The sequence below is a fragment of the Heptranchias perlo genome, chromosome 1 (assembly GCF_035084215.1).
Source record: "Heptranchias perlo isolate sHepPer1 chromosome 1, sHepPer1.hap1, whole genome shotgun sequence".
In the NCBI taxonomy this organism is placed as follows: Eukaryota; Metazoa; Chordata; class Chondrichthyes; order Hexanchiformes; family Hexanchidae; genus Heptranchias; species Heptranchias perlo.
Window position 1 is genome coordinate 31,854,420 of NC_090325.1, and position 18,024 is coordinate 31,872,443.

Below are 18,024 nucleotides of genomic sequence, written 5' to 3' on the forward strand. Positions count from 1 at the left end.
GTTCACCGTTATTTCAGAGCAAACGAAAGAACAACTTCTGGCAAGCGCACATGCGCAGTCAAACATGGAAATCCGGAAGTTGCTCCACTAGATTCCCTGCTCCTCCGAAAGCTGCGCGGGAAGGAGATCTCGCCTGCTAAGTCCCTGTTCAAATAGCTGCTACAGCGCGAAGTTGCTGCACTGCCCAGCTGGAAACGAATTATTTTCACCATAAAAAGGTACGTCCAGTTTTTTTTTAGTCCAACCAAAATTTTAAGGGCGTGGTAAGTCTGAATGACTGCCAAACAAGCTCACTGGCACTGAAAATTTATTTTTACAAGTGTGGAATCTCATTCCTTCAAAATGTAATTGTTGTTTGTAAATTTTGTTTTCAAATGTCCATTTATTTTTTTCCTCTTATCTCCGTCTATTAATTCAATATTTCTTGCCCCCTCTCTATTTCGCTTTCCAAAACTGATTTTACATGAATATACTATTCTAACTAACATTTCCTGGTTCTGTGTCTGCGCAGCTTGTTAACAATGCTTCCATTTGATTGGTTAAGGAGATAAACAAGTTCCTTGCCCCGCTCACATGGCTCACAGATGCCCAGGAGAGGACAGTGTGTCTTTTTTCCACTCCCCATTGCAGGAAGTTGGCGCAGTGCATAGTTTGTGGGTGAGTTTAAATCTAACGAGTGCCGGGCGCCATTCGTTCGCCGCCCAGCGCAAAATCTGGGCCTATATGATTAAATACATGTTTATGCTTAATAAATCTGTGAACACTTGACCTTAAGAATTCAAGAACTTTATTGATTGAGGAATTGATAGAAAATCTAAATCATACACCCTCTAACATTTTTGCTTAGGTGGCCAATAGATAACGAGCTCATCAGAAACTGTTCTATTACACAGCTTTAGGTTTTCTTTGCACCAACACAGTATACAGAGGAAAGGCGGTACACAAATTCACAATCACAAGTCCCCATGTGGTAAGATCCTAATCTTAACTGTGCTGTTAGGAAGCAGGTGATGGACTGGGGTTGACAATTGTAAACAATTTTACAACACCAAGTTATAGTCCAGCAATTTTATTTTAAATTCACAAGCTTTCGGAGATTTTCTCCTTCCTCAGGCAAATGTTTTGTCTGAGGAAGGAGAAAATCTCCGAAAGCTTGTGAATTTAAAATAAAATTGCTGGACTATAACTTGGTGTTGTAAAATTGTTTACAATTGTTAGGAAGCAGGTATTGAGTGCAAGAAAGCATAGACATACCTATTAGTGGGGGGAGAAGGGGAGGGTGGAAATTAATACACTCTGGGTAAAGAAGTTTCTCCTGAATTCCCTATTGGATTTATTAGTGACTACCTTATATTTACGGCCTCTAGTTCTGGTCGCCCCCGCAAGTGGAGTCATCTTCTCTATGTCTACCCTTTCAAAATCTTAGAATCATAGAATCATAGAAGTTACAACATGGAAACAGGCCCTTCGGCCCAACATGTCCATGTCGCCCAGTTTATACCACTAAGCTAGTCCCAATTGCCTGCACTTGGCCCATATCCCTCGATACCCATCTTCCCCATGTAACTGTCCAAATGCTTTTTAAAAGACAAAATTGTACCCGCCTCTACTACTGCCTCTGGCAGCTCGTTCCAGACACTCACCACCCTTTGAGTGAAAAAATTGCCCCTCTGGATCCTTTTGTATCTCTCCCCTCTCACCTTAAATCTGTGCCCCCTCGTTATAGACTCCCCTACCTTTGGGAAAAGATTTTGACTATCGACCTTATCTATGCCCCTCATTATTTTATAGACTTCTATAAGATCACCCCTTAACCTCCTACTCTCCAGGGAATAAAGTCCCAGTCTGTCTAACCTCTCCCTGTAAGTCAAACCATCAAGTCCCGGTAGCATCCTAGTAAATCTTTTCTGCACTCTTTCGATCAGGTCGTCCCTCAGTCTTCTCTTTTCCAGAGAAAAGAGCCCCATCCTGCACAATCTTTCCTGATAGGTATAACCTCTCAGTTCTGGTATCATCCTGGTAAATCTTTTTTGCACCTTCTCCAGTGCCTCCTTTTTATAACATGGAGACCAGAACTGTTCACAGTACTCCAGTAGAAGAGTTTGTTTTTTCTGACACCGAACTACTTATCAAATGTCTTTGAACTTTGAGTCTGGATATTATGGTAGCTATAGAATTATTTAGAGATCGCCCAACAAATCAGTAAATGCAACCATGGAAAACTTAAGAGGTTTTAATAGAATAAGCTGCTTTAGTTCAAATGTGAAACATCACATTATTAACATCTGTAAATACCTATATGGTGACCATTTTCTGTTGCTATGGCAAACAATGATAAACATAAGAGGGGACCATATTAAATCATACTTCTCAAGTTCATCCTACTCGTCCATCAAACTGGAAATTTCATAGCTGGAAATATCTAAAATTCAGATGGATCAGTCTTAAAAAAATATTCAAGTAATAGCTCATGACATTTTTTTGGAGGGGTTAGGGCAGGATGATAAAGTTTTTGTCAGTTGTGAAACTGTCTCACTGTTGATCTAGTTACCTTTCCTTTCAATGAATTAATTCCACATGGCTGATAGAGTCAGAAATAAGATGATACCATGTGCGTCTGTTCGATGCTATGTTGATCCACAGCAGATTGCAGAGTAAGTCTTGTTGGTGTATCTCACAACCTTGAGCTAATGATCAACACAGCGAGCACTGAACATCCTTCCAGATGCTTCCATTTTGCTGGTCACAGTTTATCAAAGAGGATCTGTTTAAAAAGTTTAACCTACTGGGCTTATCAAGCAGTTTGTCGAAAGCAGCATAATGAATGGTTTAGCAAGGCCAGCATTAGCCCATTGATAGATGGTGACATCAGTTATGTGTTGTTAATTGACTCACTCAGTCACTAACGTTGACAGCCTATGTCAAAAAAGTGTATATTCTTCGCAGCTGAGCCCATACCAATTCTGGTGCCATACAGCAGTGGTAGTGCACAGCAGCACAAAAGATCTGATGCCTAGTCTGCAGGCTATCACAGCTGCTATTGAAGGCTGGAGAGAAAGGAAAGAAGGTTAAAGAAAAGGAACCTGAATTTAAATAGCGCCTCATGACCCCCCCAAAGCACTTTACAGCCAATTAAATACTTTTGAAGTATAGTCACTTGTTTCATTTGCAAACACAGCAGTCATTTGCGCACAAATAGTAATAAGATGAATGACGAGTTAATTTGCTTTTGGTGCTGCTAATCGATGGATACATTTTAGCCGGGACACCAGGAGAACTTTCTTGCTCTTCTTCGAATAGTACCATGAGATCTTTTCAAAGAGGACAGACAGAGCTTCAGAATAACATTGCACCACCTATGTCTTTTGGATAAGACAAGAACAACTCTTCAGTTCACATCTATGGTAATGTTATTGTCACATTAGCCATGGTTGAAATTGCAACGCCATCATTAGATTAAGATGGGTACCCATCTTGCTTTAGTTTATGGCAGCCTCTGAGGAGGTCAGCTAACTGCCTGCCTGCCTGCCCTCACCCCACCCCAAGAAAAAAAAAATCAAAGAACATCTTTACCAATAGTTCCAACTTCTGAACTCAACCAAGCATGCCCTAAGAAATGCACAGCACCAAATAGCAAATTATTGCCACTGGTAACATTCCTCCTCTACTCCTATCTATCGCGTGTCTGTCATATTATTAATCTAAAAATTTTAATTGCGAAGTCATCCCCACACTTTGAATGGAACACATTACAGCAGTCAGAGGACGAGAAGGTCTGTGATGGGATAATACTTGAATCGTGCACTTGAATAAAAAAAATCCCCTTCCTTCACATGGTATATTTGTGTTTTCTAAGGGTGGGGTGCCAATTTTATTTTAAGCAATTCTTCAGTTTTATTAAGTTGTGTTTTTTTTCAATGCATTCACATTTTATTAAATCAGAATCAGTATAAAATCTAGCTTTAAAAAGTTTCAGTCACAGACACAGCACTTAATTTAAATGGTAAAACAGTAAAAGAATCAAACAATAAATCAATCTGCACTCATTGCCAAGGATACCAATTTCCTGTATTATGGAAAAATGAACGGAATCGCAGAATGTGATCTCAAAAAAATGAGAAAATCCTAAAATTCAGTTTTTGTTACATGAGGGATATGTCTTTTTCAATCACTGCAAATCAGTGGCCCATAAATGGAACGCTGTTGGAATAAACCATACGGTAGGCGCTTGCCCTCTCCCTGATCGATAAAGACTTTCATCGCAAGGAAAAGCTTTTCAATACTGACACTTTGGGCAAAAATAGCAAGAACACAATCTGCCAATTCAGGCCGCTGTTGATGCTTTGTCTTCCATAATTGATGAACTTGAAAGTCCCTGTTTGTAGAGATGGGTTCAGCAAGGTACTCAGAAAACTCTGTACACATCATGCATTCACCTTAAAGCAACAAAAAAAAATGCAGTTTGCAAAGTTTGACAGGAATCATCCTTTTCATATGGGTCAAGGAAGTGTGCTGAATAGCAGAGCAACACGTCATTTATTTCTAAAGGCACAGTAGATTTGATTACTACAGGGCCAGATTTTACTGAAAAAATAACAGCATTTGAATGATGCACACCGTTATTAATATGCAAATCGGCCAGCAACTTGTAGCGAGGAAGAGATACCCAGTGAATTACGAATCGCCACAAGTTGCTGGCCAATATGCTTTGTGAAAACGGCATCTCGTGCTTAATCTCCCCGTAATTTTCATGAAGTTGCTCCATTTGCACATTAATTGCCCATTAAACGCGCCACAGAAAGTTGTCTTGTAATTAAGTAGTCTTGTAAGTACCTTTTTAACATGATAATTGTTAATGACTGCCAATCAACCCCTCTTGCTCAGAAAGTAAACAATTACAAGTGTGGAGTCTCATTCCTTCCAGTTGTGAATTGTTAAAGGAGATTTTAAAAATATCATTTTAAGTTTTGACTTTTTTTCATACTTTACTTTTCTTTCTCTTAATCCAATCTTTTTCCCTCTCTTTATTTCTCTTTCTGTACCTGATCTGACATTGAGTTCACCCACTAACTCACCCTCCTTCTGTTTCTCCTCCTGGGATGAGAGGGTTGTCCTATGAGGAGAGATTGAGTAGAATGGGCCTATACTCTCTGGAGTTTAGAAGAATGAAAGGTGATCTCATTGAAACACAAGATTCTGAGGGGGCTTGACAGGGTAGATGCTGAGAGGTTGTTCCCCCTGGCTGGAGAGTCTAGAACTAGGGGGCATAGTCGCAGGATATGGGGTAGGTCATTTAAGACTGAGATGGGGGAATTTCTTCACTCAGGGTTGTGAATCTTTGGAATTCTCTACCCCAGAGGGTTGTGGATGCTGAGTTGCTGAGTATATTCAAGATGTGGAGATGCCGGAGATGGACTGGGGTTGACAATTGTAAACAATTTTACAACACCAAGTTACAGTCCCACAATTTTATTTGAAATTCACAAGCTTTCGGAGGCTTCCTCCTTCCTCAGGTGAATGTTGTGGAAATGAAATCCTCGAACCCTTCGCATTTATAAATCACAGAACAATGCCTGGTGATTACAGATAGTCTTTCCAACTGCCCGTTGCCACAGTAATCACAGTGTGCAGACAGAGAGGTGTTACCTAAAAGGCCACCGAATATACAAACCACCAAAAAAAGAGAGGCAGAAACAAACATAGAAAAGACAGCAAATGACCCGTTATATTAAAAACAGATAACATTTGTTCGCTGGTGGGGTTACGTGTAGCGTGACATGAACCCAAGATCCCGGTTGAGTCCGTCCTCATGGGTGCGGAACTTGGCTATCAATTTCTGCTCGACGATTTTGCGCTGTCGTTTGTCTCGAAGGCTGCCTTGGAGTACGCTTACCCGAAGGTCGGTGGCTGAATGTCCTTGACTGCTGAAGTGTTCCCCGACTAGGAGGGAACCCTCCTGTCTGGCGATTGTTGCGTGGTGTCCGTTCATCCGTTGTCGCAGCGTCTGCATGGTCTCGCCAATGTACCATGCTCTGGGGCATCCTTTCCTGCAACGTATGAGGTAGACAACGTTGGCCGAGTCACAGGAGTATGAACCATGCACCTGGTGGGTGGTGTCCTCTCGTGTGATGGTGGTATCTGTGTCGATGATCTGGCATGTCTTGCAGAGGTTACCGTGGCAGGGTTGTGTGGTGTCGTGGACGCTGTTCTCCTGAAAGCTGGGTAATTTGCTGCGAACGATGGTCTGTTTGAGGTTGGGTGGCTGTTTAAAGGCGAGTAGTGGAGGTGTGGGGATGGCCATAGCGAGGTGTTCGTCGTCATTGATGACATGTTGAAGGCTGCGGAGAACATGGCGTAGTTTCTCCGCTCCGGGGAAGTACTGGACGACAAAGGGTACTCTGTTGGTTGCGTCCCGTGTTAGTCTCCTGAGGAGGTCTATGCGATTTTTCGCTGTGGCCCGTCGGAACTGTCGATCGATGAGTCGAGTGTCATATCCCGTTCTTACCAGGGCGTCTTTCAGCGTCTGTAGGTGTCCATCGTGTTCCTCCTCGTCTGAGCAGACCCTGTGTATTTGCAGGGCCTGTCCATAGGGGATGGCCTCTTTGACGTGGTTAGGGTGGAAGCTGGAAAAGTGGAGCATCGTGAGGTTGTCCGTGGGCTTGCGGTAGAGTGAGGTGCTGAGGTGCCCGTCTTTGATGGAGATTCGTGTGTCCAAGAAAGAAACTGATTCTGAGGAGTAGTCCATGGTGAGCTTGATGGTGGGATGGAACTTGTTGATGTTATCGTGTAGTCTCTTTAGTGATTCCTCACCGTGGGTCCATAGAAAGAAAATGTCGTCGATGTATCTGGTGTATAGTGTTGGTTGGAGGTCCTGTGCAGTGACGAAGTCCTGCTCGAACTTGTGCATGAAAATGTTGGCGTATTGGGGTGCGAATTTGGTCCCCATGGCTGTTCCGTGTGTTTGGGTAAAGAACTGGTTATCGAAGGTGACATTGTGATCCAGGATGAAGCGGATGAGTTGTAGGATGGCGTCTGGAGATTGGCTGTTGTTGGTGTTGAGTATTGATGCTGTCGCAGCGATGCAGTCATCGTGTGGGATACTGGTGTAGAGTGCCGAGACGTCCATCGTGGTGAGAAGTGTCCCTGGTTCAACTGGTCCGTGGGTACTGAGTTTTTGTAGGAAGTCTGTAGTGTCGCGACAGAAGCTGGGGGTTCCCTGTACGATGGGCTTCAGGATGCCCTCGATGTATCCAGAGAGGTTCTCACACAGGGTTCCGTTGCCTGATACGACAGGACGTCCGGGTGTGTTGGCTTTGTGTATCTTTGGGAGGCAGTAGAAGTCTCCCACACGGGGAGTACGTGGGATGAGAGTGCGTAGGATGCTTTGAAGGTCTGGATCGAAGGTCTTGATCAGTTTGTTGAGCTGGTGGGTGTGATTTATAAATGCGAAGGATTCGAGGATTTCATTTCCACAACATTCACCTGAGGAAGGAGGAAGCCTCCGAAAGCTTGTGAATTTCAAATAAGAGTATATTCAAGGCTGAGATAAGATACATTTTTGGACACTAAGGGAATCAAGGGATACGGGGATTGGGCGGGAAAGTGGAGTTGAGGTTGAAGATCAGCCATGATCTGAATGAATGCCAGAGCAGGCTCGAGGGGCGGAATGGCTGCTCCTGCTCCTATTTCTTATTTTCTTATGTTTATTTCTCAATCCTTAAATCTCATTGGTTAAGAAAATACACTGTTTGTCCTGTTATTCACCAAGGTTCCAGGTGCTCTGCTCCCCTCGCCACATTATCAGCTCGCACTTCCAGCAACTTTGTGGACAAAAACTTTTAAAACCTAAGCGTGCACGCACAAGTCTAAGTAACAGGACACGCCACAAGACGTCCTGCTCCAGCAAAATCTGGCCCAATAATTCCATTTGTAATGTATGGTGGACACTGCTCTAAAAACTGGCTTCCAAATTGACCTGTTTATTGTATGACAAGCAGAGTAGTGCACAGATTATGGGCCCAGACTCGACAAGACTCAAATAAAATTACAGCATCAATACCAACTATATTGACAGGCCATGGTTGTGATCGTTTTCAGATATCAGCCTTTTCATTATTTTAGCAACAAAATCAGATTCTCATTTAGAAATTGCAACATACAATAAACAATGTTTATCTTAATCTCACTGTTAATAGTTATGTAGGACCATATCTTTCCAGTTGCTTCTTCATTGAGCAAAAGTTCTGTGGACCAGCATCACAGTGCAATCATGTCAATTATTTCAATAACAGCATACCAAGTGTCACAGATGGGATGATTCTTAGATTAAATTGAATTCAGCGCAGTTTTATTTCTGCAAAGAGTGACATCCAAGAGAATGACAAAATCAACTGCATTTAGGATCACAATTTAAGGGTGACCTGAAAACTCATGGCTTTTGTACTTTAGTTTAATTTTCTGAAAATGATCAATTTCTTCAAAACTTTGTATTGCCTTTGTAATGTCTGAGATAATAAAATATTCCCATGTTTTTCAAAATTATCCAGCAGATTTTGGATCAGTAGTGGGCACCATAATGCCCAACAGCCATTATTTTTGTCCTTTAATGTGAAGAGTACTGCCATTGTTGGGTCTCTATGCAGTTGAGAGGTTTCATCAACAGAAAGCTGGGCTTCTTGAATGAAATCTCCTGTACTGGATATCAGCTGTAAATACTTGGGGCAAATATTGGTCATACATTTAGGTTGATTCCAGCAGCAAGAGCCTTCCTCCAAAAAAAAGGCTACCATTGAAACCAGTCTGATTTAGACCAACTCCAGACTGCACCATGGCAAATTACTCTAACAGTTTTTCATCATTTTTTAAAAACCCGGTGACTGTCTTAACATGTGACAGCTCCCATCTTTACTCAGTGGTGATTCTTTGATTTGGCCTGTGCCTTCGATTTAAATATTCTGCTACAAGGATGCAGTCTTTCCATTAACCAGCAGTACTGTCACACTACCAACTCAATTGTAAAATCAGGATTCTCATTAGCGTAATTGTGGAATTTTAGGACTCCATTTCATCTCTGTACAGTGATTAGGGAGTTCAGATTTATAATAAGTCTGGTGTTGTAGCATTAGTAACTGGAAGCAGTTGGCTAGAGAATTAACCCTGAAAATGTTATTAGAATCATAGAATGGTTGCAGCACAAGACCATTCGATCCATCAAGCTCGTGCTGGCTCTTTGTAAGAGCAATCCAGTTAGTCCCATTCCCCCGCTCTTTCCCCATGGCCCTGAAAATTTTTTCCTTTCAAGTATTTATTCAATTCCCTTTTGAAAGCCACAATTGAATCTGCTCCAACACCTTTTCAGGCAGTGCTTTCCAGATCATAACTACTCACTGTGTAAAAAAGTTTTTCTTCATGTCACCTTTGATTCTTTTGCCAATCACCTTAAATATGTGTCCTCTGGTTCTCGACCCTTCCACCAATGGGAACAGTTTCTCTTTATTTACTTTATCTAAACCCTTCATGATTTTGAACACTTCTATCAAATCTCCTCTTAACTTTCTCTGTTCTAAGGAGAACAACCCCAGCTTCTCCAGTCTATCCATGTAACTGAAATCCCTCATCCCTGAAACCATTCTAGTAAATTTTTTTTGCACCCTCTCCAAGGCCTTCACATCCATCCCAAAGTGCAGTGACCAGAATTGGACACAATACTCCAGCTGTGGCTGAACCAGTGTTTTATAAAGGTTCAACATAACTTCCTCAGTCAAGTTCATGAAGGCAGGAATTAATTTTCAATTTTTAAAATCAGATTGATGGACTGAACGCCAACTTCACAATTCTGCATTTAGTGGTGTGCATTTAACAGTATTTTATTTGGTTTCACCAGTTAAACTCGAAAACGTAAATACTCCACGAGACAAATTGATACTTGTACCGCTGGAACAGGTTGTGAGTGGGGAGGAAGAGTATTTATGGAATGCGCAGTAGAATCGGGGAGAAGGGTGAATATTTTGCAGTTTTGGTCAATTACCTTTGCAAATTAGAGTATTTACCCAGTACTAACTCCCCTCAGGTTCTTAGGTGGGTGGGCTTGGTCCATGATGGACTATATTATACATGACCTGGAAAGGAGTAAGTTTGAAATGCCAAATGGCCTTTTCTCATTCCTGCTTTATGTTCTTGTGGTATTTGTTGGATTTCTATGTGAAGAACGAAAAACAAAAATACAATTTTTCACCCAAAATTGGTAAAAAATTTCCATTTCCCTAAAAATAGCAATCCTGTTGAGGAACATGCTCAGTCAGAAGCTTGATTCAGATTGAGTACAACCTTGTGGTTAGACATGAGTCAGTCTTACTTTAGAAGCCATGAACTAGCAAGTGCTGTAGACAGAGTGAAAAGACTGAGGGGTTAGTTGGGCAGGAAGAGGAGACATGAAACTAAGAGGGAAAAAAAAATGAAGAAAATTAAATTAGATTGAAAACTGAAAAATCAAGGTTACAATAAAATAAGCTTTGCCTCAGGTTTCACAGGTCCAGCACCACTCCAGTACCTCACACAAATGGCTATTTTCACGTACCAGCCTGAACAGTAAATGTTGGCAGGCTATTCAACAGTGTGGAGAATCACAGCCAAGTCCAATCTCAAACATCTATAAACATGCACTAACAGGGGTCACTGAATAGCAGCAAGGGATGGAATCCTTCACTTTTTTCTCCCCCCTCCCTATCCCAACGGCACTGAGGCTAATTGTAATGCCTCAATCACTGCTCTGGCCTGAGATAACTAATTCAACAAAGACAAGAGATCACACTCAATACCATACTAGTCTCTAGTAACACACAACATTTGCCAATGATGTCCTCACACCAGTGCACAGATCACTTATGATATTGCCAAACATTTTCAGCAACAGAGCATTGTTTTTAAATAAATCCTAAGTTTTGTTAAAAAAATGAACAAAATGGAATCTTTTCCATTCCCACTACATGTGTGTTTCATTATTTTTAAATTACAGATTATGATCAAATTCATCTGTCATCACTACTTTTTGTGGGAACTTGCATAAAGTATTCAATGAAAATAAATACAGGCTCCTGTTACTTAAAAATTGCAAGGCCATCGTCACAAGTAGAAATGATGAGAAAAGATGCTGGTATGAGAAGAGATATGTGGGCTTGTTGATTGGCAACTTTAATTAAACTGACCTGTGGCAAAGTTATAAGGCAAACATCTGTGTGCTGGGTGTATGGATACTGAAGTTTTCCTGTGGACAGTGACACAGGCATTGATTGGATGACAAGGACAGCAATGAATAAATCTGCGTAATTTTAAAAAACTAGTGATTCCTGAAATCGGAAAATCAACTTTACAATAAAATAAGTTTTACTCAAGGCACGACTTCCAGGAGAAAGGGGAAAACTGAGGTGGGGGAGAAGAGAAGGGATGTAGCTACATATGGTAGGGTCACAAATATCACATTCAAGTCATTTCACAATTTTGTGCACAACAATGTCTCAAAAAATACAGACTGCAGGCCCACTGGTATTCAATTTCTGCTAGGAAAGTGATAGGTAGTGTAGTCTCTAGCACCATCTACTGGCAAAACATTATTTACAAAAAAACAAAGGAGACTTGTGTCTGATTCGTTACTTTGGGGAACCAACCAAAAAACATACTCCAATATAGTTGTGCCATAAAATCAAGAGAGGTTGCAGAAAAAAATTTCTGTCGAAAGTAAAAATTTACTTGCAAAAATATCCAGCATGTTGTGGTCAAAAACCATGTATGTAAAAGCTGCAAGAAATTGTACTGCATTATTGGAAAAACAACACTATTTCAAAGCACACAATCTTTTTTTAATAAAAACTTGTGTTTCCTCTTTCCGCATATTCTTTAATATTTATCCTCTTCAAGTGTTTATCTAATTCCCTCTTAAATACCATGATTGATTCGATTTCAATAGCCATCTGTGGTTATGCATTCCATATTTTAATACTTTGTATGAAAAATTCTTCCAGCCTCCCTTTATGCTCTTAATACTAATAGTAAGCTTATGCCCCTTGTTAGTAAATCAACGACCAGTGCAAGCAATGTTCCACTACAGTATTTATCCTTTTGAATACTTTAAAGATTATGAATACTTCTATTAATCACTTCTGTTGTAGTGAATACAATCCTAATTTTTCAAGTCTCTCATCATATTATCTCAACTCGTGTCATTCGACTACTTCTAATTCCTTCTTTCCATGGCTCCAATATCCCTTCCATAATGGAATGCCCATAACTGCTCAAGTACACAAACTGTGGCTCAACTGAAGTACTGAACAAATTAATCACCATCTCCATAGTTTTGAATTCAGTACCCAAAAGCCCAGGAAATCATTTAGCCTTTTTATGGCTATTCTCACTTGCAATCCTGTGCATTTCTCTACTTCTCACTCCATTGAGAAGTTTACTGTAGGCAGAGGGATAAGGTTCCTCAAAAAGTTTTAACAGCCTCTCCTCACTTAGAAATTAAGTCCTGCTGTACTCGTGGTCACTTTGCTGTGACCTTCTCCAACAGACTGACGTTCATTCATTATACGTATGTAGGCCCTGCTGTTCACATATGCACACTTTTTTTTAAAAATTAAATCATAATGTTTGAGTGAAACTAACTTACCATTGTCCTTGCATCAAGCACTTGTATATTAAGCTATCTCGAATGATCTCCTTCTGGAATAGTTGGTAAGACAGTAGAACTAAAAGCGTGGTCACAGATTCAAGAAGAATGCTATATGTAATATCTCTGCAAGTAGAAAACAAAATAGTTTAAAATCAATATGCTGTCTATTATAATTACATTTCTAAAACATACAGTCTCGCAGTAGCCTGCTGTAAGTAAATTTCATTTACATAAAGCATCAAAGGTGCATTAAATATTAAACTGATAGCTCTCCAATGGTTCAAATGAATTAGGCAGTGAGTAGCTATATTATTCAGACCAGGAAGGTCCCAAGTCCAATCCCACTCTGTGCAGAATTTGCTAGTTTCAGCAGAAGCAGTGGCAAGGGAGAAACACTTAACTTCAGCACCCCCAAGAAAATTAGCCAGAGATAGCAATCCAGATCACTTAAGTGACCTCTGCTGTAAGAAGAACTCGTGTGGATGTCAGGATCAAACTTGGTTGTGATGCTCTCTGCAGCCACATTGTCTAGGTTCACACATGAACAATGACGACTTGGGGTAGGTACTGAAAGGAGACTGGGTGCCATGAGGCCTTACTCCACCCAGGAACCATAGAACTATAGACATTTACATTCAGCCCATCATGTCTTTGCAATCCAAAACTAATCCCACTGTCCTGCTGTCTCCTCATAATCCTATATCTCGCTCTACTTTAAATGTTTATCTGCTCTTTCCTTAAAAAAATACAATGGGCTCTGGCTCAAAACCACTCTCCGTGCATTTCATGTTCCAACTCTCGGCATAAAGAAATATCTCCTAATCTCCTCACTCAGACAATTTTAAATTGATGAACTCTCGTCACTGACTCCCTAATCAAAGGAAATAGCCTTTTCCTATTCACCTTCTCCTTAATAATTTAAAGAACTTCTATTCAATCTCCTCTTATCCTTTTCTGGTCCAGTAAACATAGTCCCAGTTTCTCAATCTCAATAGATTGGACTAATTGGTGTATAGTTACCAATTTTTTCCTTCTTAAACAGAGGTGTTATATTGGCTATTCTCGAGTTCTTTGGCACAATTTACATAGCCTAAGGAAGAATTTTTTAAAATTGTGCTCAGAGCCTCTGCGTTCCTTCAACAGCATTTGGTCATTAGGACCCAGTGACTTATCCACTTTGAGTTTCGCTAATTTTTTCAAAACCAATTCTTTTTCTACAATTATCTTGTAACAATTATTCTATAACCCCCTCTAGCGCACAATATAATGTGTACACAATGTATCCTGTTGGGCCCTGTTTTGCCTTCCTTTAGCTTAACTAAGTTATCTAAAATTTTCCTTCTTTCCATCATAATATCACTCATTTCACTCTCAACCACTTCAGGATTTACCTCCTGGTCACTATCCTTCTCTTTGGTGAAGACTGATGTAAAGTACTTATTAAATACTTTTGCCGTATTTTGATCATGATCCACAAATTGACATTCCTCTCCTCGCAAGGGTCCTACCTCGCTTTTAACAATTCTCCTTTTACTGATATATTTGTAAAAATACTTTACTGTTCCCTTTGGTGTTTTTTGAAATTTTTTCCTCATAATCCCTTAGTTTTCCTTATCCCACTCTTAACCTCTTCTTATTTTCTCCGTTAGCTTTTTGCATTATAATTCTTGTAGTCCTCATAGGCCCTTTTCTTTAATTGTAATTATTTTCTAATCTCTTTATATATCCACGGCATCCTGAAACTAATAGTAGTTGCCTTCTTTTTTTTAATAGAATATACTAATTCTGTATACTCGAAATCACTTTTCTAGTAAAAGAAAATGTTAACACCAAGCTTGTGTAGATGGGAGGAAGAGAAGTCTGAGGGAGGTAAGGAGTTCCAGTTTTGACATGATCAGCATCACTGAATATCAAGATCAACCATCCAGCAAATATACATATAATCAAGCTGCTTTTATGTTGATTTTCAGCTATGTTATTGCTTACTGGGTCTTCCCAGTAGTTAGCTTTAGCGAATCCAGCAAATTAACTTTGAGGCTGCCACCAGCTGCGTGAGACCCTCATGTCAGGAGCCAGTGAAACGGAGTTAGCACAAAACCAATATAAAAGCAGCTTTAATCTGGACAATCACTCAGTGCCTTCTTTCCCTTGCTGTAACAGCTCAAGGTGGGTCATAGTTATAAATCCATTAAAAGGAGGTTAAAAGAACGGAGAATGGAAGCGAACCTTAGGTAGAGCTGTTTTACAAAAGAAAATACCGACCACCAGTTTTATGCTGCAACTTTCAAACTCTGCAGTCTGATGTCCCTATCACCTACCTATGCTTCAAACATTTCCCAAATCAAGGAGCTTTCATTGTTCCCAGTTTCAAAGGTTAACCTGAAGAAACATTTATGTAATTATCAAGTGATGCCAAATGAGTAATTCTAAATAAATAAATTCAAAAATCACAGGAACCAGGCTTTAAGGCTATCCTTCCTGAAGGCCAATTACTAGAGTAAAAGGTTAACTAAGAGCCCAAAGCAAGGGATGCAGTCGTCTCCAAGTACTAAGCAGCAAACAATCATTGATAAGAAACAGGATACGATGCCTGCTTAAAGAGAGAAGAGCCTTTCCTCTGTTGGTATTGCATTCCAGGCTACAAGTTACTATGGAGATTGGGGCAACAGTGCTCAAAATGAGTCAATCATCACAATTTATTTACTCTAAAAGAATACCCTGTTTTCAGAATTGGCAGAAGAATACAGTTGGGAGGTTGTGATAAGGCACTACATAAATGAAAGTTCATTTGTTCTTTCTATCACAGCTCCTTTGATGGCTCAATTGGCACATGCCTAGCGTGGAACTGAGCCACATATAACAGGAAGGCTCCAGGTTTGATCCCTAGTCTGTACTGAGTTAGCTGATCTCAGCCAGGGTACTGAATTCAATATTCCTGAGGTCCCAAAGCTATCCAACAATGCCAAATGAGAACAGGATTCGGTAAGGTTGTAGCACACCCTACAGTCAAATAACCTGCCAGCGCTCACTGTCTAGGCTCATACGTAAAGGATGACCATGTGGGCTCAGTACCAAAGAAACCATACTTCAGCACCTTCATGAGGAGAAAATAGGTATCACATACATTTTTTTTTAACCTTTTCGATAAAGTTAAAAGTGCAGTATGAAAAATAATTCCTGGGTTGTATAAAATTGTACAGTACAGCCTCATCTGTGATCACCGCAAATAAAAAAAGTCAACGCCAGTTAAGAATTTTGGGTATCACAGTAGGTACAGCACAGGAGGCGGCCATTCAGCCCATTGTGCCTGTGCTGGCTCTTTGAAAGAGGTATCCAATTAGCCCTTTCTTCCCCCATAGCCCTGCAAATTTTTTCCCGTCAAGTACTTATCCAATTTCCTTTTGAAAATTACTACTGAATCTGCTTCCGCCACCCTTTCAGGCAGTGCATTCCAGAACATTACATCTCGCTGGGTAAAAAAATATCACCTCTGGCTCTTTTGCTGATCTGGTTACCGACCTTTCTGCCACTGGAAATAGTTTCTCCTTATTTACCCTATCAAATCTCACCTTAACCTTCTCTGCTCTAAGAAGAACAATCCCAGCTTCTCCAGTCTCTCCACATAACTGAAGTCCCTCATCCCTGGTACCGTTCTAGTAAATTCCTTCTGCACCCTCTCTAAGGCCTTGACATCCTTCCTAAAGTGTGGTGCACAGAATTAAACACAATATTCCAGCTGAGGCCTAACCAATGTTTTATAAAGGTTTAGCATAACTTCCTTGCTTTTGTACTTCATGCCTCTATTAATAAAGCCCAGGGTCCCATATGGTTTTTTTTTTAAAAAGAGCCTTCTCAACTTGTCCTGTCACCTTCAAAGATTTGTGTACATTGCTCCCAGTTCCCTCTGTTCCTGCACTCCCTTTAAAATTGTACCATTTATATTGCCTCTCCTCATTCTTCACTTCATATGTATCACTTCATACTTCTCTGCGTTAAATTTCATCTGCCATATGTTTGCCCATTTCACCTCCTGAAGTCTGTTACTATCCTCCACGTTGTTTACAACATTTCCAAGTTTCATGTCATCTGCAAACTTTGACATTATACCCTCTATGTCCAAGTCCAGGTCATTAACATATATCAAAAAGAACAGTGGTCCCAATACTGATCCCTGGGAAACACCACTGCATACTTGCCTCCAGTCTGAAAAACAACCGTTCATCTCTACTCTGCTTTCTGTCCCATAGCCAATTTTGTACCCATGCTGCCACTGTCTCTTTAATCCCACGGGCTTTAATTTTGCTAACAAGTCTATTATGTGGTACATTATCAAATGTCTTTTGAAGTCCATATACACATCAACTGCACTAACCTCATCAACCCTCTCCGTTATTTCATCAAAGAACTCAATCAAGTAGTGAAACACGATTTTCCTTTAACAAATCCATGCTGACTTTCATTTATTAACCCATGCTTTTCCAAGTGCCAATTTATTTTGTCCCGGATTACTGTCTCTAAAAGTTTCCCCACCACCATTAGGCTGACTGGCCTATAATTGCCGGGTTTATCCCTCTCCCCTTTTTTGGGCAGGGGTGTAACATTTGCAATCCTCCAGTCCTCCGGCACTGTCCCCATATCTAAGGAGGATTGGAAGATTGTGGCCAGGGCCTTTGTAATTTCCACCCTTACTTCCCTCAGAAATCTAGGAAACATCCCATCTGGACCGGGTGACTTTTCTACTTTGAGTACTGCCAATCTTTTAAGTACTTCTTTATCTATTTTTACCCTATCCAATATTACTACCACCTCCTCCTTTACTGCTACAATGGCAGCATCCTCTTCTCTCGTGAAGACCGATGTGAAGTATTCATTTAGTACAGCAGCAATGCCCTCTGCCTCCATAAGAAGATCTCCTTTTTTATCCCTAATTAGTCCCACCCTTCCTTTGACTACCCTTTTACTACTTATAAGTTTATAAAAGACTTTTGGATTCCCTTTTATATTAGCCACTAATCTAGTCTCATACTCTCTCTTTGCTCTTGTTATTTCCTTTTTTAGATCTCCTCTGTATTCAGCATTTTCTGTTTCATTTTAATCTCTATATCTTTAGTCATCCAGGGAGCTCCAGCTTTGGATGTCCTTCCTCTCCCCGTGAGAATGTCTACTTTGTACCCGAACCATCTCCTCCTTGAAGGCGTGTCATTGTTCAATTTGTTGCCTACCAATTTTTTATTCCAACCCACCTGGGCAAGATCCCTTTTAGATACATAGAAATTATCTGCAAGACCAAGTTTTCAGTCCAGGATCATTTTTTTTTCAAAAAAGCAATAAATCTTTACTTTCCTTCTTATTTACTGACT

General features: G+C 40.4%; 1 protein-coding gene across 3 annotated transcripts in view; it reads right to left on the minus strand.

Annotated features, from left to right (window-relative positions):
• Positions 1-18,024, minus strand: part of dym (dymeclin) — a 412,070-nt gene that overhangs the window by 323,406 nt on the left and 70,640 nt on the right. For all 3 annotated transcript variants that reach the window (XM_067983422.1, XM_067983431.1, XM_067983440.1), the window contains exon 7: positions 12,662-12,787. In XM_067983422.1, the coding sequence (XP_067839523.1) occupies positions 12,662-12,787 (126 nt within the window). The remainder of the gene's footprint in view (positions 1-12,661; positions 12,788-18,024) is intronic.